The sequence below is a fragment of the Colletotrichum graminicola genome (assembly GCF_000149035.1).
Source record: "Colletotrichum graminicola M1.001 genomic scaffold supercont1.4, whole genome shotgun sequence".
NCBI classification, from domain to species: domain Eukaryota; kingdom Fungi; phylum Ascomycota; class Sordariomycetes; order Glomerellales; family Glomerellaceae; genus Colletotrichum; species Colletotrichum graminicola.
The window spans coordinates 56,523-74,972 of NW_007361008.1; the positions used below are offsets into that span (position 1 = coordinate 56,523).

Below are 18,450 nucleotides of genomic sequence, written 5' to 3' on the forward strand. Positions count from 1 at the left end.
GAGAGAAGCGTTATGATACCCCCACTACTGATGTTTGACATTGTGTCTTTCTTTTACGTCAAGAAGAAAAGAATGTGGCATTATTTGTTTGGAAGGCTCGGCCTTTCCTGTGGCTTTGTATTCGTGACTGGTTTCTAATGGTACATGTTTGTACGGGTATGCGAGATGCTCCATGCTCTCATGATATTCATATGTGTAGGTATATACGTTTGGGGAGGCTATGCGACCTTTGGGAAGATCGTCGAGCCTACCTGACCCGTCTCAGAGCCCAGCCTATCATCATCGTAACGAACGGAAAACCGGGACAGGGATATGCCACCGGCAGGGTAAGAGACACTCTTACTCCTGGGGGAATCAAAAACGAATGAAAGAAAAAAAAAATGACTCGCTCGGGTTGGGAGGAGAAAAAGCCGAATAATAATACAGTCACACACCCAAAAGTTCACCCCCTCACCCGCCGCCGTCTCAAAGTTCCAAAAAAGGGAACCCCCCAGCCGGACAACCAGCGTCTCACAGCTCGCTGCTGACGCTCTGGGAATTGACCAGCGTGAACTCGACGTTGCCGGAGGACGCGCCGCCGGCGCAGACGGCGCGGACGCTGCCGGTGAGGCACTTGTCGCGGGCGGCGCGGACGCACTGCTCCCACTTGGCCTTGGTGATGTTGATGGAGGCGCCGGGGACGGAGGTCTTGAGCTCGAAGCGCGCGGAGCCGGCCTGGCCGATGGTTGTGGCGGGGCTGCCCTGGCAGGCGGCGACGGAGCCCGAGATGCCGCCGCAGATGGCGAGCTCGGCGGCGTTCTGGTCGTGGAAGACGATGTGGCTGGGTCCGCGTGTTAGCGAGCTGGAAGAAAGAGCAAAACAGACCCCGTATGCGGGCGAGAGAGAGGGGGGGAGGGGGCAAGACATACGCGTTACGGTCGATGCAGGTCGCCTCCACTATGGCGGCCGGGTTCACGGGCTCCAGGCTCCGCATGCTGAGGACCTCAAAGTGCTGCTGGGGGACGGTGTAGCGGGGCCATTTGCGGCCTCCGGCCGGGGCTGCGAGGGCCGCGGTGGCGGTGAGGAGGAGGACGAAGGCGTGGATGACCGTGGTGAACATGTTTGCGGTGTGGGGTTGGTCTCTTTGATGTGTATTTCGCAAGATTCTTCGGACGAGATGTTCGGTGTAAGTCGAGCTCGGGGTCCGAGATGGTATATCTTATCTCGAGATTGGGGAACTCGTTTGGGCGACTTTTACTCTCTTGAAGCTCTTTCAAATACAAGACGGGATGGAGTAGGAGTCGAGAGTGACTGAAATGTTCGATATGCGAGTTGTCGTCTAGAACGGTGGGCACGAAGAGGAAGATAAAAAAAGGAAAGGTCCCTCGGAAGAATGAATGGAACAGATCACAGATCGTCTCGGTTTGAAGGGGCCGTGGGAAAAAGGGAAAGAAGGCAAACTGTCAAATTTGACCGGTTGCGAGTTTGCTGTTTGAGAAAGAAAGTAGGAGATAAAGTATCAACAACTTCAAGCTGCGCATAGGAATGAAATAGGTAGGGGGAACATAAGATGAGAGGCTTTCATGAAGGTGGACAGGCAAGCCACTAAGTAGTTTCGCAACTCGTCTTCTCGATTCCCTTCCCGAGCACACCACCAAGACTACCCACACCCCCTCCATGTCCCTACTCTAGACTCCAAGTACCTAGGCAGTTTATGGTCAACCCTGGTCCCCAGTCCCATATCCTACTGTGTACTCCGTAGGTAGTGTAGAGCGGGTTTTCCCATGTCGCAATCAGCAGACAAGGGGAACCTTCTTTTCCCTGGTGGCCCGATGATGGACTCGCTCCATTCGATCGATATTAATGGGCCCCCCGCCAGCCATACTGCGCCTGTCGAAGCAGCGGGTGGGAAAGACAGGTTGCACGTTGGTGACCTGTAACCTGCGGTCTTGCCGGCCACCCGGCCAAACGGGGACGGGGACGGGACTGGAATGAACCGCGCGAGGGCCACCTTGGTGTCATTGCTACAAGAAGAGGGAAACGGTTTGCAACTGTCGCCAAACTCGACTCAGGCCCCGTCCCAGTGTAAGGAGCGTTGTTGCTAGTGGACTCGGGCAGCTTCACGTCCAGCCACGATGACACTACCTAATATCTACTCCGTACTGTGGTAGGCTTCAAGGGGGCGCTAGGCACCGGGGCTTCTTACCACGAGGTGCCACCAAGGAGAGGCAGGATGGCTCAAGTGATGTTGCCAAGAGAAAAGGCTCAGAGCAAAGCACCTACCCCAAGTTCCTCTACCAGGTCTTCCAGGTTTCCCTTCCAGGACTTCTTACAAGGGAGGTGTTATCGCTCCCACTCTCAGATCGCACACTCAACTTGTTCGGGGGCAGTTGGTCGCATGGGGTTCGACACAGGGCTGCAGGGGCTATACCACAAATAGAGCGCCGCCACTAGGGGGACCACTGGGGGCCAGCCATTATTACGTTCTTCCGTTTCGCTGTCGGCAACAGCGGCGGCGCATGGCAACCGGCCAGCAGCTGCCGGGAGGGGGCTCATCGAACACTGCGTGCAGGGCCAGTTGACGACGAAAGTTTGGGCTAAAAGCGGACTGCGTGTCAGAGGGCGCCGAAGCAAGCAGCGCGAGAAAAAAAAAAAAAGTGGAAAAAGCAAACCACTGATTAGGGGGTGAAGAGGATGCGAGGAACAAGTTTTGGTGATCAGTTGGGGGCTCCGTTCAATTGGTATGGTGGCCCTTCACCCGAAGTCTCAAAGGTGAAACGGGGCCAGTAAGCCAGGCCGACGGGTGCGTGTGCGCACTAACCCCCAGCCCAAGCTTGGTCTTGAGTCTCTTGACAGTACCTAGCCCTAACGGACTACAGACGGTCACAGTGCGTGCGTACTGCCGCGTGCCCTCTCGTTGGACAGCAGCAGACCTGCCACTGCTAGTCGCGCGTCAGGGTTCAAGACTGTGGGTGGATGGGTGCCATTTTGAGGCATCTGAAACCCGGTGCAGTGGGGGGGGGGGGGGGGACCCCACCCCCGTGTTCCCGTGGTTATCTACTCCGTACCTACTCGGACGGCGCGACTCTGCTACTGCTTGCGGCTGATAATACCACTTGCCGCAGTTGTGCGGTCGCTCTGGCCGCCTCCCCCATTGGGCTTCGAGAAAGCAGTGCGACATGGAGTCTAGCCTAAGGGGGGTGTGGCTGGCCAAGGGTTCTTGAAGAAGGCTTTTCGACTTTCTCAATTTTTCCTTGGCTCCGTTTGGTAAGACGCGCGCAGAGGTTCAGGGCCTTTGGGCTGGCATGGGAGGGGAAGGGGGGTGGCAAAAGAACGGGGCCACCTGGCACCGGCCGAGTGAGACGATGTCATTGTGTGTTTTGCTCGAGCCACCAAACCCCAAACCACATACCTAAATAAACCACAATCCACAAACGACAGGGGAAGCGCTTGGCCTTGAGACACCCCTTATGCTGCTGGTGATGCTGCTCCCGGGATCAGTCATCTTTTTCCAGTGTAGCTGACGAGCTGTTGCTGGTCAACAGGATCATAGGATGTGCAAGTATATAACGATGTCCCGAGCATAGCCCTGAATTGTACAATTCGCCCCCCTTCCCCTGCTGCCGGTTGTGCTCCTCGGCCAACTTGTTTGTCCATGCGGATTGGTCATACTTTGCCCGTTTATTGGTCTTTTCAGGTACTGGGATTCCCCTTCGCCCCTCCTTTGGCGATCCCCGGACTGATGGCCGGACAAAAAAAACCGACCTGTTTGCTTCCGGGCTCGGTTAGCCCTCGCCCCCTCAATCGGCGGCCGGTTGATCATGGACACCATGAGCCTGCACGGAGAATCGCGAATTGTCTTGCATGACCATCGGCAGGGACGGCAGCGGCCCAAGCTGGAAGGACGGAGAAATCACCGCGGGTAAGTCCGTCCGTTGGCCACTACCTAACTCGCCATCTTTACCCCCGAATGTACCAGCGCCTCCCATCGATCGGCCGTTTTTTTTTTTTTAAACATGCCAGGTTCCGCTCCCTCTCCTCCATGTTTCGTGTTCATTGCCTGTCCACCCTCCCAACTACTATGTATGCTGCCGCCGGTTGTTTAGACGAACCCACCAGTAAACTCTACTTGAGGAAGTGACGTGCAAGCCTAAATGAACGAGAGCCAACCAGACAGACTGTTCTGCAGCGGTGACTTGTCCGATTTCCACAACGCTAATATACTGGGTACATGACAAAACGTCTAACAGGCTTATTGTTTCCTTGAATAACAAACGACCAATCTATCCCCGCGGGCCGAGGCCTCAGCTGACCTCTGCTCAAAAACGAGCCATATAGCCCTCTTTCTTGACCGATTGGCAGGTGGCGGACAGTACTGCTTGGTATCAACACGCGCTCAGCGCTCCATATCTCATGGTTTTCATTGCTTTCACCCCCCCTTGACTGCCGAGGTTAACCGCCACTCTCCAGATTACACAATGGTAACACGATGCTGTTTTTGTCCTCCACAAGCCGGTTTGTCTAGGTAATGCATCATATGTCGTGGGTTTTGCCCCCAACCCAGAAGTATATCTGTACTGTCACACTCAAATTTGCTTCTTGCTCTGTCCGCAAATTCCACAGACTCCAAAATCACCGGGGTTGAGATACTCGCTACCCTGGCACGCGGCGCTCCGGCATCGCCAGGCGTCCGGCACGCTCGCCGCGTCCAATACGTGTGAGCACACAGCGCACGTTATCGACAAGGCCGTGTTTGCAAAGGAGCAAACTCCGCAGACAACTTCTCCCTCAGTGGGCGCCGCCGTTTCTGTTGACACTGTATTCGACTGAGTTGTTTCTCCCGTGGCTGACTGCGATATTGTGTCATTCGCCGGTATTGGAGGGTGTGGTGCTAGTAAACAGGTTGCATCCTCTGCTTCTCTCTTGATTACGGGGGCTGCACTGGCGACGTTGGAAATTGGGGCCACCTGATCGGCATCCTCTTCCTCCTTCTTGATCCTGGTTCGAGGCGGTACCAATTGCTTTGGTGCTTGAGAAAAGTGCCCATTGTCTTGCGCGGGCTGTCCCACTCGGTTATTTGGCGCAGTAGCATCGGCGGTGTCCCCCTTGCATTTGAAATTAAGATGTGTCTGCCGCCATTGTTGTACTGAGTTTTGCAACTCCTGGAGCTCGTTCTGAGCATCCAGATCATCCGGGTTCTCGTCCTCGCAAACCTTGATCATGCCTCGACCTTTACCGTCAGTGATGGGTTTTCCATCAATGTCGACGGCATCCTCGTTCTTGACGTCCGCAGGGTCGTCTTCGTACTCGCTTTCGTCGCTGTCGTCCTCATCTTTGACCTCGAATTTGATGTCGTCTTCGCGCTCCTTCTTTTCCTGGTCAAACCGTGCGAGTGCTGCCGCTGCCCGCAACTCACGTCCTCGGGCACTTCCGGCCACGCGAGGTTTCGCTTTCGTGCGCTTGCCGCCCTCCAGCTTGGCCTTGGTTCCTTCATCCGCTCCAAGTGCAACACCGTTGGCGCCAAACTTCTTGAGGATCCGACGCTCCTTCTGCTCCCTGTAGGACAGCTTGGGCTTGATCTTCCTCTTGCGACCGCGAGATCGATATGTGCCGCCACAGAGGTGCTCTGGAAGCGGCTCATTGGGAAGTGCGACATTGTTCTGAAACTGCCCAGTTCCCAGCTGGACGCCACGGCCCCAAATACCGTCGCCAGAGTAACCTCGCTGCCAGAGTCCTCGTATCTGATCGGCATATTGGTTCCTCACTGCCCAGAAGGCTCTGGAATGGTTCATCTGTTTGCAATGCGCCAGCCTGATGCCATCAGCGTTAGACCTTCCTTTGGAATCGCTGGCGCATACTTACTCATGCATCATCACCATTTGAACGTACTCAAACGGCAACCATCGCCCTGACCGCGACTTTAGTACCAGCTGTATGATTTCACCAGCATTGAAGTTTCTTCCGACGAATTCCCGGTTTGGCTCGTACTCCTCCAAGGACATCACAGAAAGGTGGTGCTCTCTCATGATCGGCACTGGATGTTGATTAGCCAGGTCCCGAGGTTTGTGTTTGCGCAAGTCGCTTACAGCATTGAGCTGCTATTCTTTCAAGGAAATCCTGAGCAATCTTTTCATCGACTCCTTTCAAAGGCTTGATGAAGACGATCCGGTCATTTGGGTGCGACCGTCTCGCATTAAGCCGCTGGATGCCAATCGGCATAGTGAAGTTGAGATGATGAGTTCTTAAAGTGCCCCGTGTACGCTCTCGTAAGTTGACTTCCGATTCTTGTTGCGCTTGCCAAATTTGGGTGGTTGCCTGTCTTGGGATCTGACAGAGACGAAAAGCTACCACTAAATGCACGAGCGTCTCGAAGGGGCAAGAAGACAGAGCGGAATGACGCGCAGTCACGTGCCCCACTTCAATGGTGGTCAATGAGGTTTCCACTGGTGAGGCAGCGGCTTGTTCGGCCCAGCTGCATCTATTTGGTGCTTCTGGTCTTTTCTTTCCAAGCTAGACCTATCTGCATCACTCTGTATAAAATTCTTAACGCCTTCTCGCTCCCCCGGCAGCAGCAGCATCGCCCCTTTCTGCGAGGGACACAACCTCTGTGATACCAGCGGCCTCTTGCTCCTCTTCCAATGCCGTGATCTCCTCTCTGCAATCCCACCATTTTTCTTCACTGAGCTCGAAAGCCTTGGCCTTGATCTCCTTGATCGCCATCGTCTCGGGCTGAATGTTCTTCCAGCGGAGGTTGGTCATTAGAATCTCCTGCCACTCGTTCGTGGTGCGCACGAAGAAGTCGCGTCTGGACTCGAAGGGCTGCGTCATTGTCAGTACAGGGTTAACCCAAGATGATATGCCGTCGAACTTACTCTTGGGTGCGGGAGGCCATCGTCCACGGTCGCCTCTGCCTCTGTATCGTCATCCTCGGTGGTGCTCGTCGGCGCAGTCGAAGACGAAGCCACTGTCGTCTCAGAGCCGGTAACGGAAGCCTCGTCGCCCTGCTTCTTCTTGCGCTTGCTCGGCGTGTTGTAGAGCTTCTTCCTGTCTTCCTCCTCCATTTCGTCCTCTTCATCATCCTCTTCGTCTTCGTCGTCATCTTCATCTTCGTCGTCGTCGTCGTCGTCATCCTCGTCCTCGGATTCCTGGAACAACGTTAGCGGCGTGATAATGCTTTCTGGTATGCTTAGACTTACGACCCAGTCATCAACGGGCCTGTTGAAGATTTCTTTGCAGCCATCCATCTTTCCAAGGTCAATCGCGTAGAGGTCATCGAATGTGAACTCACGATCCTTTGCCTCGAATGTGCCGCCATAGATGTACAAAACATCGTCTTGCACCGCCAACTGGGCGTTGAATCGCTGATGAGGCAGTTCCATCGTTACAGGCATGTCTCTCAGAGGCTTTGTGTCCTCTTCGGGCTCCTCATCTTTCTTCTCAAGCTCTACGTTGTCGGCATCTTCTAGGGACTTGCCCGTCTCCAGGGCAGCCAACTGGCGGAGGAGCTCATCCTCACGATCCTGGGCTCGCGCGCGACGACCGCCGCGCTGTTCGGCCTGGTTGGCCTTCTTCTGCTGGCGAGCCTTACGAAGAACTAGGGGGAAGAAGCGGTTTCGCTCAATGTTCCATGCGAAGAGCTCCCTGAAGAACTCGCTGTCCATGCCTTCCTCGCTGTCTTCCACGTCGTGCACACCTCCAAACAAGATGCCACGTCCTTTGTGCCATGCCATGGTTGCACCCGCACGCTTGGGAGTAGGCGCATTGGCGGGCTTCTTGCGTCGTTCCCAGCGAACGATGGGAGGCGCGTTTGGAGGTAATCCGTCGGCAGGTAGAGACATTCTAAGGAAAAAACAGTCATCGTGCACCATCGGCTTCAGGACGTTCTTCGATCCTTGAGATGAGCCTCTGGCCTGCTTATTGGCCGCCACCGTAGCCTTGACTCTAGAGTAACCTCCGTACAGGACAGCGCCTTGCTCGTGAGGCAGTAACGTGAAAGAAGACCTTGCGTCAGGCTTTAGCTGCGCAGGAGGCAGAGTCGGGCTGTACCACGTAAAGCTCTGGGTGTCAAAAATCCACAAATCGGCAAGGTACTTGGTCTGGTTGGAGGTGTCCTGGAAGCCACCAAATAAGATGATGTACTGCTTCCAATATGTCATACGGTGACCACTCCTTGCAGGGGGTGTCTTGCCCTTGCACTCAATCTTCGTCCACTCTCTCGTAGCGGGCTCCAACCGCCAAAAGTCTGAGTAGTGGTGAAAAGTTCCCTGCTTCGGCGACGAGAACTCTCCTCCAAACAGATACACATGGCTCGGATTGGACGCTCTTGTCCACGCATGTCCGGAACGTGGCAAAGGGGCGTTTGGGGATGTCACGCACCTCCACTCATCTCGGTCGATGTAGTAGATGTGCAGGTCGTTGAAGAAATGCGCCAAGGAACCGTTAAAGTACTCCCCGCCAAATAGCAGCAAGTTGTTGCGGTCACAAGGGGAAGGCATGATAGTGGAAGCGGAGCGGGCCTTGGGCGGTCCCTCGCACACGGTCTCGGTGACTTTGAGAAACTGCTCCTGCTGCTTCCGGTACTCCTCGAGCACTTGCTCAAGGTCGACATCCTCGGCATCACTGCCCTCGAGCTTTGCGATCTTGGTCTTGGCCTTTTTCTCACCCTTGTTGGCCTGCTTTTGCTTCTTTGCAGCCTACTCCATGTACGGTTAGGCAACTGGCGGTCGTGGGCAACGGATGCGGTGGTGGACGTACTAGCTTGGCCGCCTTCTCGTCGTTCTTCCCCTTCTTAGCTTTCGCCATGATGGAGGATCTTTAGAGGGGATTATCGACCGTGGAATGTGCTGGCGGATCAGGACAAGTGTTGACTTAGATTCGGTGACGTCGGCGGGGTGAATATTAGCATGAGAATGGTGGTGGGGTTCATGGCATTGGAAAATTTAGTCGAACGATGAGGGGCAATTCACATTGGCCAATACAGTTCTCACGCTCCCGCAATCACTGTGCAGTTCTCCCTACGGTCACTTGTAGAGACAGTGCGAAGTCACTGGTGCTGAGTCCTGCATTGCAACACCATTGCATCCGGACGCCAACCACGGGTTTGCGAACGGCACTTCAGCAAGCCTAGCCCAAAAACCTAGGAGGTCTGCTTGCACATTCGCCGAAGAGCCATTTCCTGGTCCCTGGTACCAGGCACGGTGACGACTCTGTAGGTTTCGGTGTCGCGTGCTGCCCTCGCCGCTCGAGCGATCCCATTAATGACGGCGCTTGCTTGGCACGGGCTGAAGGTTGGCAAGTTTGGCTGGTCAATTGCCTCAGCTCTAACACGATGGCTCGGACAACATCAGTACCTACCCAGCTGTTCACGTAAAAGGCCGCAAAGTTTCATTCTGAGGCACTTCTCGCCGACTTTTGGGATGACGGGGGAGTGCCAATCAGCCACGCCGGAGCTTTCTGAGAAGCAGAAGTGGAAGCGGAAAGCTTTGTTCTGAACTATCTAGCTAGGCAGGTCTCAGACCAACTGCTCCATGACGCTACTTTCAAGACAGTCTACTTCGATCGCTCTAGGGGGTTCTAGTGCAAGTGCAGAGTGGTTGGTTCGTATGCAGATAGGCGCTCAGCATCGTAGGGCTCGAGCTCGCAGTCGGACAACAGGTCATGCCACGGTTCCATGATACCGACATGATTGCAGGCCAACATCGTGTTGATGGTTCCTGATACCTAGCTGTTGATATAAGGAGCCTAAAGAAGTAAGTCAGATAATCACATGCAAAGTGGACGCTCAGAAAAGAAAGGATCAAGGTGACTAGGAATCTTTTCTTCCTATCAAAATTGTGCAGAACGTGCATAAAAGGGGCAGCTTCTGTGCTCAGGGGGGACAGCCGTAGACTGCAGCCGCCTGTCGGCATGTGCAGTCTCACGTCATCGTTATTCGCGACAGCTTCCGGGGGGGTGGGCCGCCAGCTGCCGCTTTTCCACGTCCCTCCACGTTCGTGTCTGCGCACCACCACACAACACCAGCCATCAGCCTGTCCTCGTTTCGCAACATCAGGCTACTACCACCAAAACAGCCTTTCCGTTCTCTTTGTACATTCCTCCGCCTGCCCTCTCATAGACTTCTGGACCCTGTGCGCCCAAAGTTTCCGATCATCGCTGCTCAAACCACCGCCATTGCTGAATCAAGCCTGAGGGCGTCCGCTAGCACAGGGGAAGCTCGCTCACCTTAGCTCACGCCCACGACGCACGCCCGTCCGAAGTCCGGCCCTGCCACTGTCCGACGCCGACGCAGCCATGTCTAACTTAGGGGACGGACCCAAGGTCGCTGTCATTCCAGGTAGGAGACACCCTACATAAACACCATCCTTCTCCGCACCTCTTTACATAGGCTTCCTTCAGATGTTGGTTTGGATCTTCGACATTGGAATCAGAGCCGCCATCAAGAGTACAATCCGCAATCATGCCTCGCAAGAAGAACACGGCCCGATCCAAGTCGCCATCCAAGGGGCAGTCTGTCAAGTCGTTTAGCAACCCTCAGCTAGCTTCGCAGTCAGTCGAATCGGGGAACGCCAAGATTAACATTGTCGCAGAAGCTCCAGAGCTTGGACCAACCCAGACCTCGACCAACGACATCCAGCGGCCTGCTACCGAGAGGCAGGAATCTAGCCATGAATACAGTGCCACTGTAAGTCAGAAGAAGTGCAGTCGCAGTTTACTGTCTGCTAACAGTCTCTCTAGGGCCCAGACGACACCTCGAAAACTCCGACTCGGGGTCATCGACAATCACCTTCCGCTGTGATGAGAAATGACAGCAAAGTGGATGACGAAAGCAATGGACATGCTGCGGATCCCGAGAAAAGCTATGGAAGTGAGGGAACTGCCGACGAGACTCTTGTCGATGGTTTCGAAGTCGACAGGTCTGATTCGACAAGCGTGAAGGCGATGAGCGACGACAGCTATCCGCGTATCGCCTCAGGAGCCCAAGGTCGCAGGTACAGCATGCACGGGCAAAAGGCGGGCGGCATCCGCTTCGCTCCCCTCCAAGTACCCTTCCAACGCCGCTTGCAGACGGCAGCTGTCTTGTTCCACGGTTTATCGATTCTCACATTCGTATCGATCTTCTTCTTCCTCGCAGCGCTTCCCTTTGCTTGGCCCCTACTGGTTCCGTACCTCATCCACCTCTCGCTGTCCGGCGTGGCCTCCAATGGCAACCTCACATACCGCTCAGAGTGGTTACGCTCGCTTCCCATGTGGAGGTTCTTCGCGGACTACTACCCGGCTGCGCTTCACAAGACACATGACCTGCCACCAACCCGGAAGTATATTTTCGGCTATCATCCTCACGGGATCATCTCCCACGGTGCCTTTGCTGCGTTTGCGACGAACGCTCTTGGATTTGCAGAGAAGTTTCCTGGCATCACCAATTCCCTGTTGACCCTTGACAGCAATTTTCGAATCCCATTCTACCGCGACTATATCCTGTTCATGGGCGTTCGATCTGTGTCTAAGGAGTCGATATGGAACACATTAAGCAAGGGTGGCATCAACGGAGAGGGAATGGGTCGGGCAGTGACCATCGTTGTCGGCGGTGCTAGAGAGTCCCTGGAAGCTCAACCAGGCACCCTCAGGTTGATTCTCAAGGGCCGCAAAGGCTTCATCAAGATGGCACTGCGAACTGGGGCTGACCTTGTGCCTGTTTTGGGCTTCGGCGAGAATGACCTCTACGACCAGCTTAGCCCGAAGTACCACCCCTGGGTACACAACTTTCAGATGTTTGTGCTCCGCGTCTTCAAGTTCACACTCCCGGCGCTTCACGGACGGGGTATCCTCAACTACGATGTGGGCATGATGCCTTACCGCAGGCCTTTGAACGTTGTTGTGGGCAAGCCTATCAAGGTCACGACGTCCCCTACAGCTCAACCGTCGCAGGAAGAAATCGATCGGTTGCACGGCCTGTACGTAGCCGAGTTGCAGACGATTTGGGACTCCTACAAAGACCAGTTTGCGCCCGACCGTAAGGCCGAGATCCAGTTCATTGCTTAGATGATCTTTTCAAGATGGGCAAGAATAACCCTTTTCCTTATGTATACAGCTTCAATTTCGGAAAGTCTTTTCCCCTTTGTCATCCTCAGGAAATCAATCGCAGGAGAATAATGGTTGGATTTCGGCGTCAAGAAGGTTAGGCGGAAAAAGGATGTCGAAGAGTTGACAGACACTGCATTAGTTAATAAACTCTCAATTGACAACCTGATGAAATACAATCCATTTCAGCCCGTATGAACGTCGTCAAACAATCCCGCTAGTAGTGCAGATCAAATTGGGTCTGATCGGAGAGAGCTCGCAAGGCCGGAGCAGAGGTAGGTGTTCAGCACGCACGGACACTGAAACTGCAACCCTCTAAGCTTAGATCTTGCTTTTAATCAAAGTCACCTGATCTCGCGCAAGGCAAGACGCGAATCTTGACGCGCCTATCCCTACGACTAGTTTTGCTTTTCTTTGTCTCTGGCTCTCGTTGCCCAGGTTGCACGTCAATTCACACTTTTTTGCAGGCTTACGATATTGCAACACGTTCTTTTCCTGCAATTTTTCCGGCCTGCGACGAATCAAAAAATGCCTCCCCGCACCTCTGCCCGCAGAAAGGCACAAGTTGTAGCTGAGACCAAGGTCGAAGAGACGGCGACGATAACCACCAAGACGAACGGGACCAAGGGCACGACCGTGGCGGCAACAAAATCCAAGACCACGACATCCAATAAACCTGTCTCGAAGCGTAAGGCGGCGTCGGACGACGAGCACGAGAGCTGCGGGAGTTGCGCCGAGAAGGAAGAAGAAGAGAAACCCGCCAAAAAGCGGAAGACTGCGCCCAAGGGCAAGGCGAAGAAGGAGGACGACATGCCGCTGGCGGACCGGACGGCGGTGTCTTCTCTCAAGAAGGCGATGTACATTGGTGCGCATGTGAGCGGTGCTGGCGGTATGTTGCTCGGCGATCCATGCAGAACGATTGGAACTAACGTTTGACGTCGCAGGCGTACAAAACTCTATCCAGAATGCCCTTAATATCGGCGCCAACGCCTTTGCACTGTTCCTGAAATCACAGCGGAAGTGGGTGAGCCCTCCGCTGGCAGCGGATGCGAAGGAGCAGTTCGTCTCCCTGGCAAAGGACAATGGATACGACGCCGCCGCCCACGTCCTCCCCCACGGCTCATATCTTGTCAACCTCGCTCAGGCGGACGCCGACAAAGCGAAACAGGCGTACACAAGTTTCATTGATGACCTCAAGCGGTGTGAGCAGCTGGGCATCAAGCTGTACAACTTCCACCCTGGTAATACGGGAGGCGCGTCGCGTGAGGAGGCGTGCGGGCGTATTGCGGCGCAGCTGAATAACGCACACAAGGCCACGAAGAAGGTCATCACAGTGTTGGAGAACATGGCGGGCGCGGGGAATGTCATTGGCACCAAGTTTGAGGACCTGAAGCAGATTATCGACAAGGTCGAGGACAAGGAACGGGTTGGTGTGTGCATTGACACCTGCCACGCCTTTGCGGCAGGTTACGACCTGAGGACGCCCGAGAAGTTCCATGAGACGATGAAGGAGTTCGATGAGGTCGTCGGCAACAAGTATCTCATGGCATTCCATCGTGAGCTTCGCCCACCCCTTTCCCCCGATTTGTGCGAGTATTCTGACGAGTCACAGTCAACGACAGCAAGGCCCCCTTTGCATCCCACCGCGACCTACATGCCAATATCGGCACAGGTTTCCTCGGCCTGCGCGCCTTCCACACGCTCGTCAATCACGAGCCCTTCCAGAACCTCCCCATGGTCCTCGAGACGCCCATCGACCGCAAGGACGCCAACGGCAAGACGGTCGAGGACAAGAAGGTGTGGGCGGACGAGATCAAACTGCTGGAACGGCTGATCGGCATGGATGCTGAAGGCAACGAGTTCAAGGATCTCGAGGAGGAGCTGCGAGGCAAGGGCGACGGCGAAAGAAGCAAGATTCAGGACCAGGTCGACCGCAAGGCGGAGAAGGATGCGAAGAAGGGAGCCAAGGGGGCGAAGAAGGGGGCGGCGGGGAAGGGGAAGAAGAAGGTTGAGACTGATGATGAGAGTGAGTAAAGTTGTGCATGGTGGGGTGTAATTGCTTGTAAACTTGTATTATACAGGGCCGGTGGACGCGTGTATGGGTACACAGAGTGCTCACGGCAGAGGACCGGGAACACAATCCAGTCTTCACGGGCAGTCTAATGACTGACGAGACACACCAAGTTGGTTTTTCGATATGAGAGAGCGAGACCTTTGGGACTAGGAACGCATCGGGGGCTGTTTCTTCCGTTTCTCGGCACGCGTCGCCTTGGGAGCCAAGCAGCCAAGCAGCTTAGCCCGCCCTGAGCCAACGGGGAGCCCCGTGGCTTGCGCCCGGCTTCCGTGGGCGGCAGAGGGCTTGCGATGACGATGTATATGCAACTAGTTCAACCGAGTGAGTCGGCGTTGCGTTCCCCCTTGGCCTTGGGCCCTCTCCATCCACACCAACGAGGACTTATAAAACTGGGGCAAAGGTCCTTCCTTGACTCGGAACATCCTCACGCGCGACATCCATTGCATGTCCCTAAGCCTCGTCTCTGCTTCGAATGGGCGTCCCCTTTGTCAGGACCAAAGACATCCCTTCCCCTTCCCATCCACGAAAAGAAAAAGAAGAGAGGGGGAAAGGTCTGGTATATGGAGGCTGGAAACCATCCCTCTCCAGACTCACGGCTCAGGCGAGCCGCCCAGATCAGCCTTCTGAGGTCCAGCCTCTCCGCGGCGGTCCACTGCTGGCTCGCCATCGGCCAAATTATCTACAGCCCTGCGCCCCTCAGCAACGATTTCGTCTTCTTCGGCGTGCTCCTTCTCTACCTCCAGCTCGTCATGTTGCTGGACGCCCTCGACACGACCGCCAGGCTGTGGCGACCGGGCCGGGGCAAGGCGCTGCTCAAGGCGGTGATTGTAGGCTTCAGCACCGCGTTGGCGTACGCCATTCTCGCGGCCGGGGGCTGTGCGCGCCAGGGCCAGTGGCTTTGGTGGGCGCTAGCCGGCGTCTTCGGCGGGGTCGGGGTCTGGCCCCCGGGTCCGGTAGCGGCTGGAGAGGACCGCGAAGACGGATGAGGCGGACCGGCTTTCTCGCGTTGGAGAGGGAGCGGATATACCCGTAGTATATGTGTCGACAGGCAAGGGAACACCAAATGAGTGTGATGTCCCTCCTTGGTCGACTTTCGGACTTCTAATTGATGCTCAGGTCACCCCGGCTTATACAGACTCCCCTCTGCCCTTTTTTTTATACACAAACGCACTGCTTGGCAAGCCTACCTTACATCCTGTTATGACAGAGCAGAAGTACTATAGTCTATACCAAATGTAGGGGCGGGAGAATATCTGTATTGCATTTGGTCATCCTTTTATAATGGCCGAAAGACAACTACTGGAACCAGCAAAAATGTAAATGCAGTTTCTTCGCTGAAGGAAACATACAATGAGAGTGGGGTAGGAATTATGAACAGGTACCCCAGTGTATCCCATTGAGTGCCAAGTGACCTCACATAATCCAAAAATGGGTCTATGTAAATAATTACCGACAGCTATTGGACAGTCAGCCTGGATTGCTGTACACTTATTGGCCTGAGGTTATGTGAGGTCACTCGGCGCTCAATGGGATAGCCTTTGATACATATTTGCGGACAGTTAGAACATTGTCTTCTAATTGCTCAAACAGGCCGAATAGCTATTGAAATCGTCGTACCTATGAATGGCCAAGCTAGCCACTTTTCAACACATCGCTATGCACAAATACCAAGACGCTACTGTGCACGGAATGGGCGCGAAGGCAAAAAAGCGGTAGACACATGTTCAAAAATCATAACGTCGATTTACCCGCAGACCATAACGCAAAGCAAAGAGTCGACTAAACGCGCAAGAGGTATATAATCCCTATCCCATGGAACGTTCCAAAGTGTCATTTCGTTGTGAACCCCAAACCCTTTTACAGCTCGTCATGGCCTTCCTCCTTGGCCTCCTTGGTCTTCTCTTCCTTGGCCTCAGTGGCAGCAGGGGCAGCCTGGCTCTCCTCGGCGCCCTCCTCCTTGATGGAGACCTCGGCCTTGTACTTGCCGTTCTCCTTGACGAATTCAATCAGGTCCTCAATGGAGCGGGAGCCGGAGTAGGTGACGGCGGCATCCTTGCCACCGGCGGGGTAGAGCTTGATGGTAGGGAAGCCCTGAATCTCATCGGGAACGTCGTTGGCCGTGGCATCAACCTTGGCGATGACAACCTTGTCCTTGTATTCGCTCTTGGCGTACAGCTCACCAAGCTCCTCGTACTTGGGGGCCAGAGCCTTGCAGTGACCGCACCAGGGGGCGTAGAACTCAATCAGGACGTCCTTCTTGTCGTCAAGGACAATCTGGTCGTAGTTCTTGGCGACAACGACAGCGACAGGGCCATCGTTGGTCTCAGGGATAGGCTCAGACTTGATGCTGGGCTCGATCTTGCCGGAGGAGAAGTCTTCAACGAACTTGGCAATATTGTCGTGGGTGATCTTCTTGTCCTGGTCAAAGGGGAACTTCTGGTTCTTAACCGTCTCCTGGATAGCGAAAGAAGGGAACTTGTCGGAGGCGAGGTTGAGGTTGCCGGCGTGGGCACCGAACGCATTGGCGTCGATGGTAGCGAAGTTGATCTTACCACGGTACTTCTCGGCGATGGGCTTCAGGGCGCTGCCAAGCTCCTCACGCTCCTCAGGGGTCTCGGCGAAGATGTAGGCAAGAGGGATGCCGGCGGACATGTAGCCAGAGTAAGTCTCAGGGCCAACCTCACCGATCAGGGGAGTAGCGGCGGTCTGGGCGAAGCTCTCAATAGCCTCGGCGTCGAACTTCTCAGTAAAGGTAGCCTTGCCCTCGTCGAAAGACTTGTAAAGGACAATGGCAGGGGCCTTGACGCCCTCAGCCTCGGCAACAGCGGCATCGTTGACGCCACCAAAGAGGTAGGTGTCGCGCAGCTTCTCGGCAACCTTGCTGAAGGTCTCGTTGGAGGCCTTGTCGGAAGCGTCGATGTAGGCGACGAGGACGACCTTGTCGGCTGTCTTGAACTCCTCAAGGGTGTCCTTGGAGAGGATGGAGACGGCAGGCAGGGACTGCTTCACCATGTAGGAGGTGATGGCAGCAGCCTTGCGCTGACCGGAGTATGGGGAAATGTTATCAGCGCCACGGAAGACCTTGAGGGTGGGGTAACCCTCAACGCCATACTCCTGGCAGAGGTCGGCCTCCTCAGTACAGTCGACCTTGACGAGCTTGATGTTCTTCTCCTTGAGGGAGGTGGCGGCCTCCTCGTACTCGGGGGCAAGGGCCTTGCAGTGACCGCACCAGGGAGCGAAGACTAGACGGGAGGGGTCAGAGTTGGTCCATGGGAGCAATAGGTAAATAGGTGCCGTAGGAAACTCACATTCGGCGAGGACGAGGTCGTTGGCCTTGATGAAGTCATTGAAGGTATCCTTCTTCAACTGGGTGACATCAGAGGCGGAAACCGCGGCAGCAGCGGCCAAGAGGCCAAGGGCAACACGCTTGCAGAACATTTTGACCTTGAAAGAGGAGCGTTAGAGTTTGGATACTGTATGGGTTGCGATTGTGGAAATGATAGCTTGGGGGGGCAAAGGAGGGAAGGCGAGGGAAGCAACCAGAGTAGGTCGACCAGCACGGCAGAGGATAACTGTCATCTTTGATCTGGCTACGGTGGCTGATGTTCGCTCCTGTTGTGTTGGGAGGATGGAGCTTTGGTGGGGAGACGACTACTGTGCTTACCTTTCTTTGACCTGAAGAATCAACAATGAAGAAAGAAAGAGAAGTCACTCGTGGAGAAGGCAATGCTGTCAAATCGAACTTTGGCCCACGGTAGATGGGAGAGGATTTGGTCTTAAGTAGTGGGCGCCAGAGGTTCTGGAGAAAGATTTCGGATTTCTTAGGGGCAATTGAGAACAGGTGTCCCTTTTCCCAGGAACCGCCCCGTCAAACTATGCATTCACTAAAGCGGCTGCAGTGTTTGTAGTGGGTGAATGGACTGAGGGGCGTCGCTTCTTTTGGGGGCATGTACCCAGATGTCTCATCGCTGACGATTCCTGCCGAGGGGTACATGATCAAACGTCTCAGTACTTACCCCAATCCACCGGCGGGCCCGTGCCTTGCTCATATGAGGGGCAAACTAGGCCACACCCCTCCCTTTCAGGCACTCCCTACCGTTTGGCCGCATTCGCATCAACATATACGGTGAATTGATAATCAAGGTCAAGCCAGGCTGACGAGCGGTTTAGCAAATGAAGCTAAGCTAGTTACCAATTTTGCTTACAGAGGAAGGTAAGCCTGACGTGTTATTCATTATTCAACTCACCTCCTAGGTAGTCTATCTGGCTCAAGACAACGATGTACGAAATATCCGTATAGTGTCTGTATATAGCAATAC

The 18,450-nt window shown here is 54.8% G+C and overlaps 7 protein-coding genes across 7 annotated transcripts; 3 read left to right on the top strand and 4 right to left on the bottom strand.

Annotated features, from left to right (window-relative positions):
• Nucleotides 1-510: 510 nt before the first annotated feature.
• GLRG_01321 (uncharacterized protein) lies at nucleotides 511-1,099 on the bottom strand (the record flags this gene model as incomplete). The annotated part of the gene is made up of 2 exons (XM_008092006.1): nucleotides 511-820; nucleotides 909-1,099. 2 exons carry the CDS (start codon nucleotides 1,097-1,099, stop codon nucleotides 511-513), a joined length of 501 nt encoding a protein of 166 aa, XP_008090197.1.
• A 3,466-nt stretch (nucleotides 1,100-4,565) lies between these two features.
• Nucleotides 4,566-6,198, bottom strand: GLRG_01322 (WLM domain-containing protein; the record flags this gene model as incomplete). Its single annotated transcript, XM_008092007.1, has 3 exons — nucleotides 4,566-5,790; nucleotides 5,842-6,013; nucleotides 6,066-6,198. 3 exons carry the CDS (start codon nucleotides 6,196-6,198, stop codon nucleotides 4,566-4,568), a joined length of 1,530 nt encoding a protein of 509 aa, XP_008090198.1.
• Nucleotides 6,199-6,522: 324 nt separating this feature from the next.
• On the bottom strand, nucleotides 6,523-8,781 carry GLRG_01323 (kelch domain-containing protein; the record flags this gene model as incomplete). The annotated part of the gene is made up of 4 exons (XM_008092008.1): nucleotides 6,523-6,798; nucleotides 6,852-7,124; nucleotides 7,176-8,672; nucleotides 8,734-8,781. The coding sequence occupies 4 exons, from the start codon at nucleotides 8,779-8,781 to the stop codon at nucleotides 6,523-6,525; spliced, it is 2,094 nt and encodes a 697-aa protein (XP_008090199.1).
• Nucleotides 8,782-10,435: 1,654 nt separating this feature from the next.
• GLRG_01324 (diacylglycerol acyltransferase) lies at nucleotides 10,436-12,018 on the top strand (the record flags this gene model as incomplete). The annotated part of the gene is made up of 2 exons (XM_008092009.1): nucleotides 10,436-10,660; nucleotides 10,714-12,018. The coding sequence occupies 2 exons, from the start codon at nucleotides 10,436-10,438 to the stop codon at nucleotides 12,016-12,018; spliced, it is 1,530 nt and encodes a 509-aa protein (XP_008090200.1).
• A 567-nt stretch (nucleotides 12,019-12,585) lies between these two features.
• Nucleotides 12,586-14,091, top strand: GLRG_01325 (apurinic endonuclease; the record flags this gene model as incomplete). Its single annotated transcript, XM_008092010.1, has 3 exons — nucleotides 12,586-12,946; nucleotides 13,002-13,613; nucleotides 13,670-14,091. 3 exons carry the CDS (start codon nucleotides 12,586-12,588, stop codon nucleotides 14,089-14,091), a joined length of 1,395 nt encoding a protein of 464 aa, XP_008090201.1.
• Nucleotides 14,092-14,691: 600 nt separating this feature from the next.
• Nucleotides 14,692-15,117, top strand: GLRG_01326 (uncharacterized protein; the record flags this gene model as incomplete). Its single annotated transcript, XM_008092011.1, has 1 exon — nucleotides 14,692-15,117. One exon carries the CDS (start codon nucleotides 14,692-14,694, stop codon nucleotides 15,115-15,117), a length of 426 nt encoding a protein of 141 aa, XP_008090202.1.
• An 871-nt stretch (nucleotides 15,118-15,988) lies between these two features.
• GLRG_01327 (protein disulfide isomerase) lies at nucleotides 15,989-17,569 on the bottom strand (the record flags this gene model as incomplete). Its single annotated transcript, XM_008092012.1, has 2 exons — nucleotides 15,989-17,373; nucleotides 17,440-17,569. 2 exons carry the CDS (start codon nucleotides 17,567-17,569, stop codon nucleotides 15,989-15,991), a joined length of 1,515 nt encoding a protein of 504 aa, XP_008090203.1.
• Between the last annotated feature and the right edge of the window lie 881 nt (nucleotides 17,570-18,450).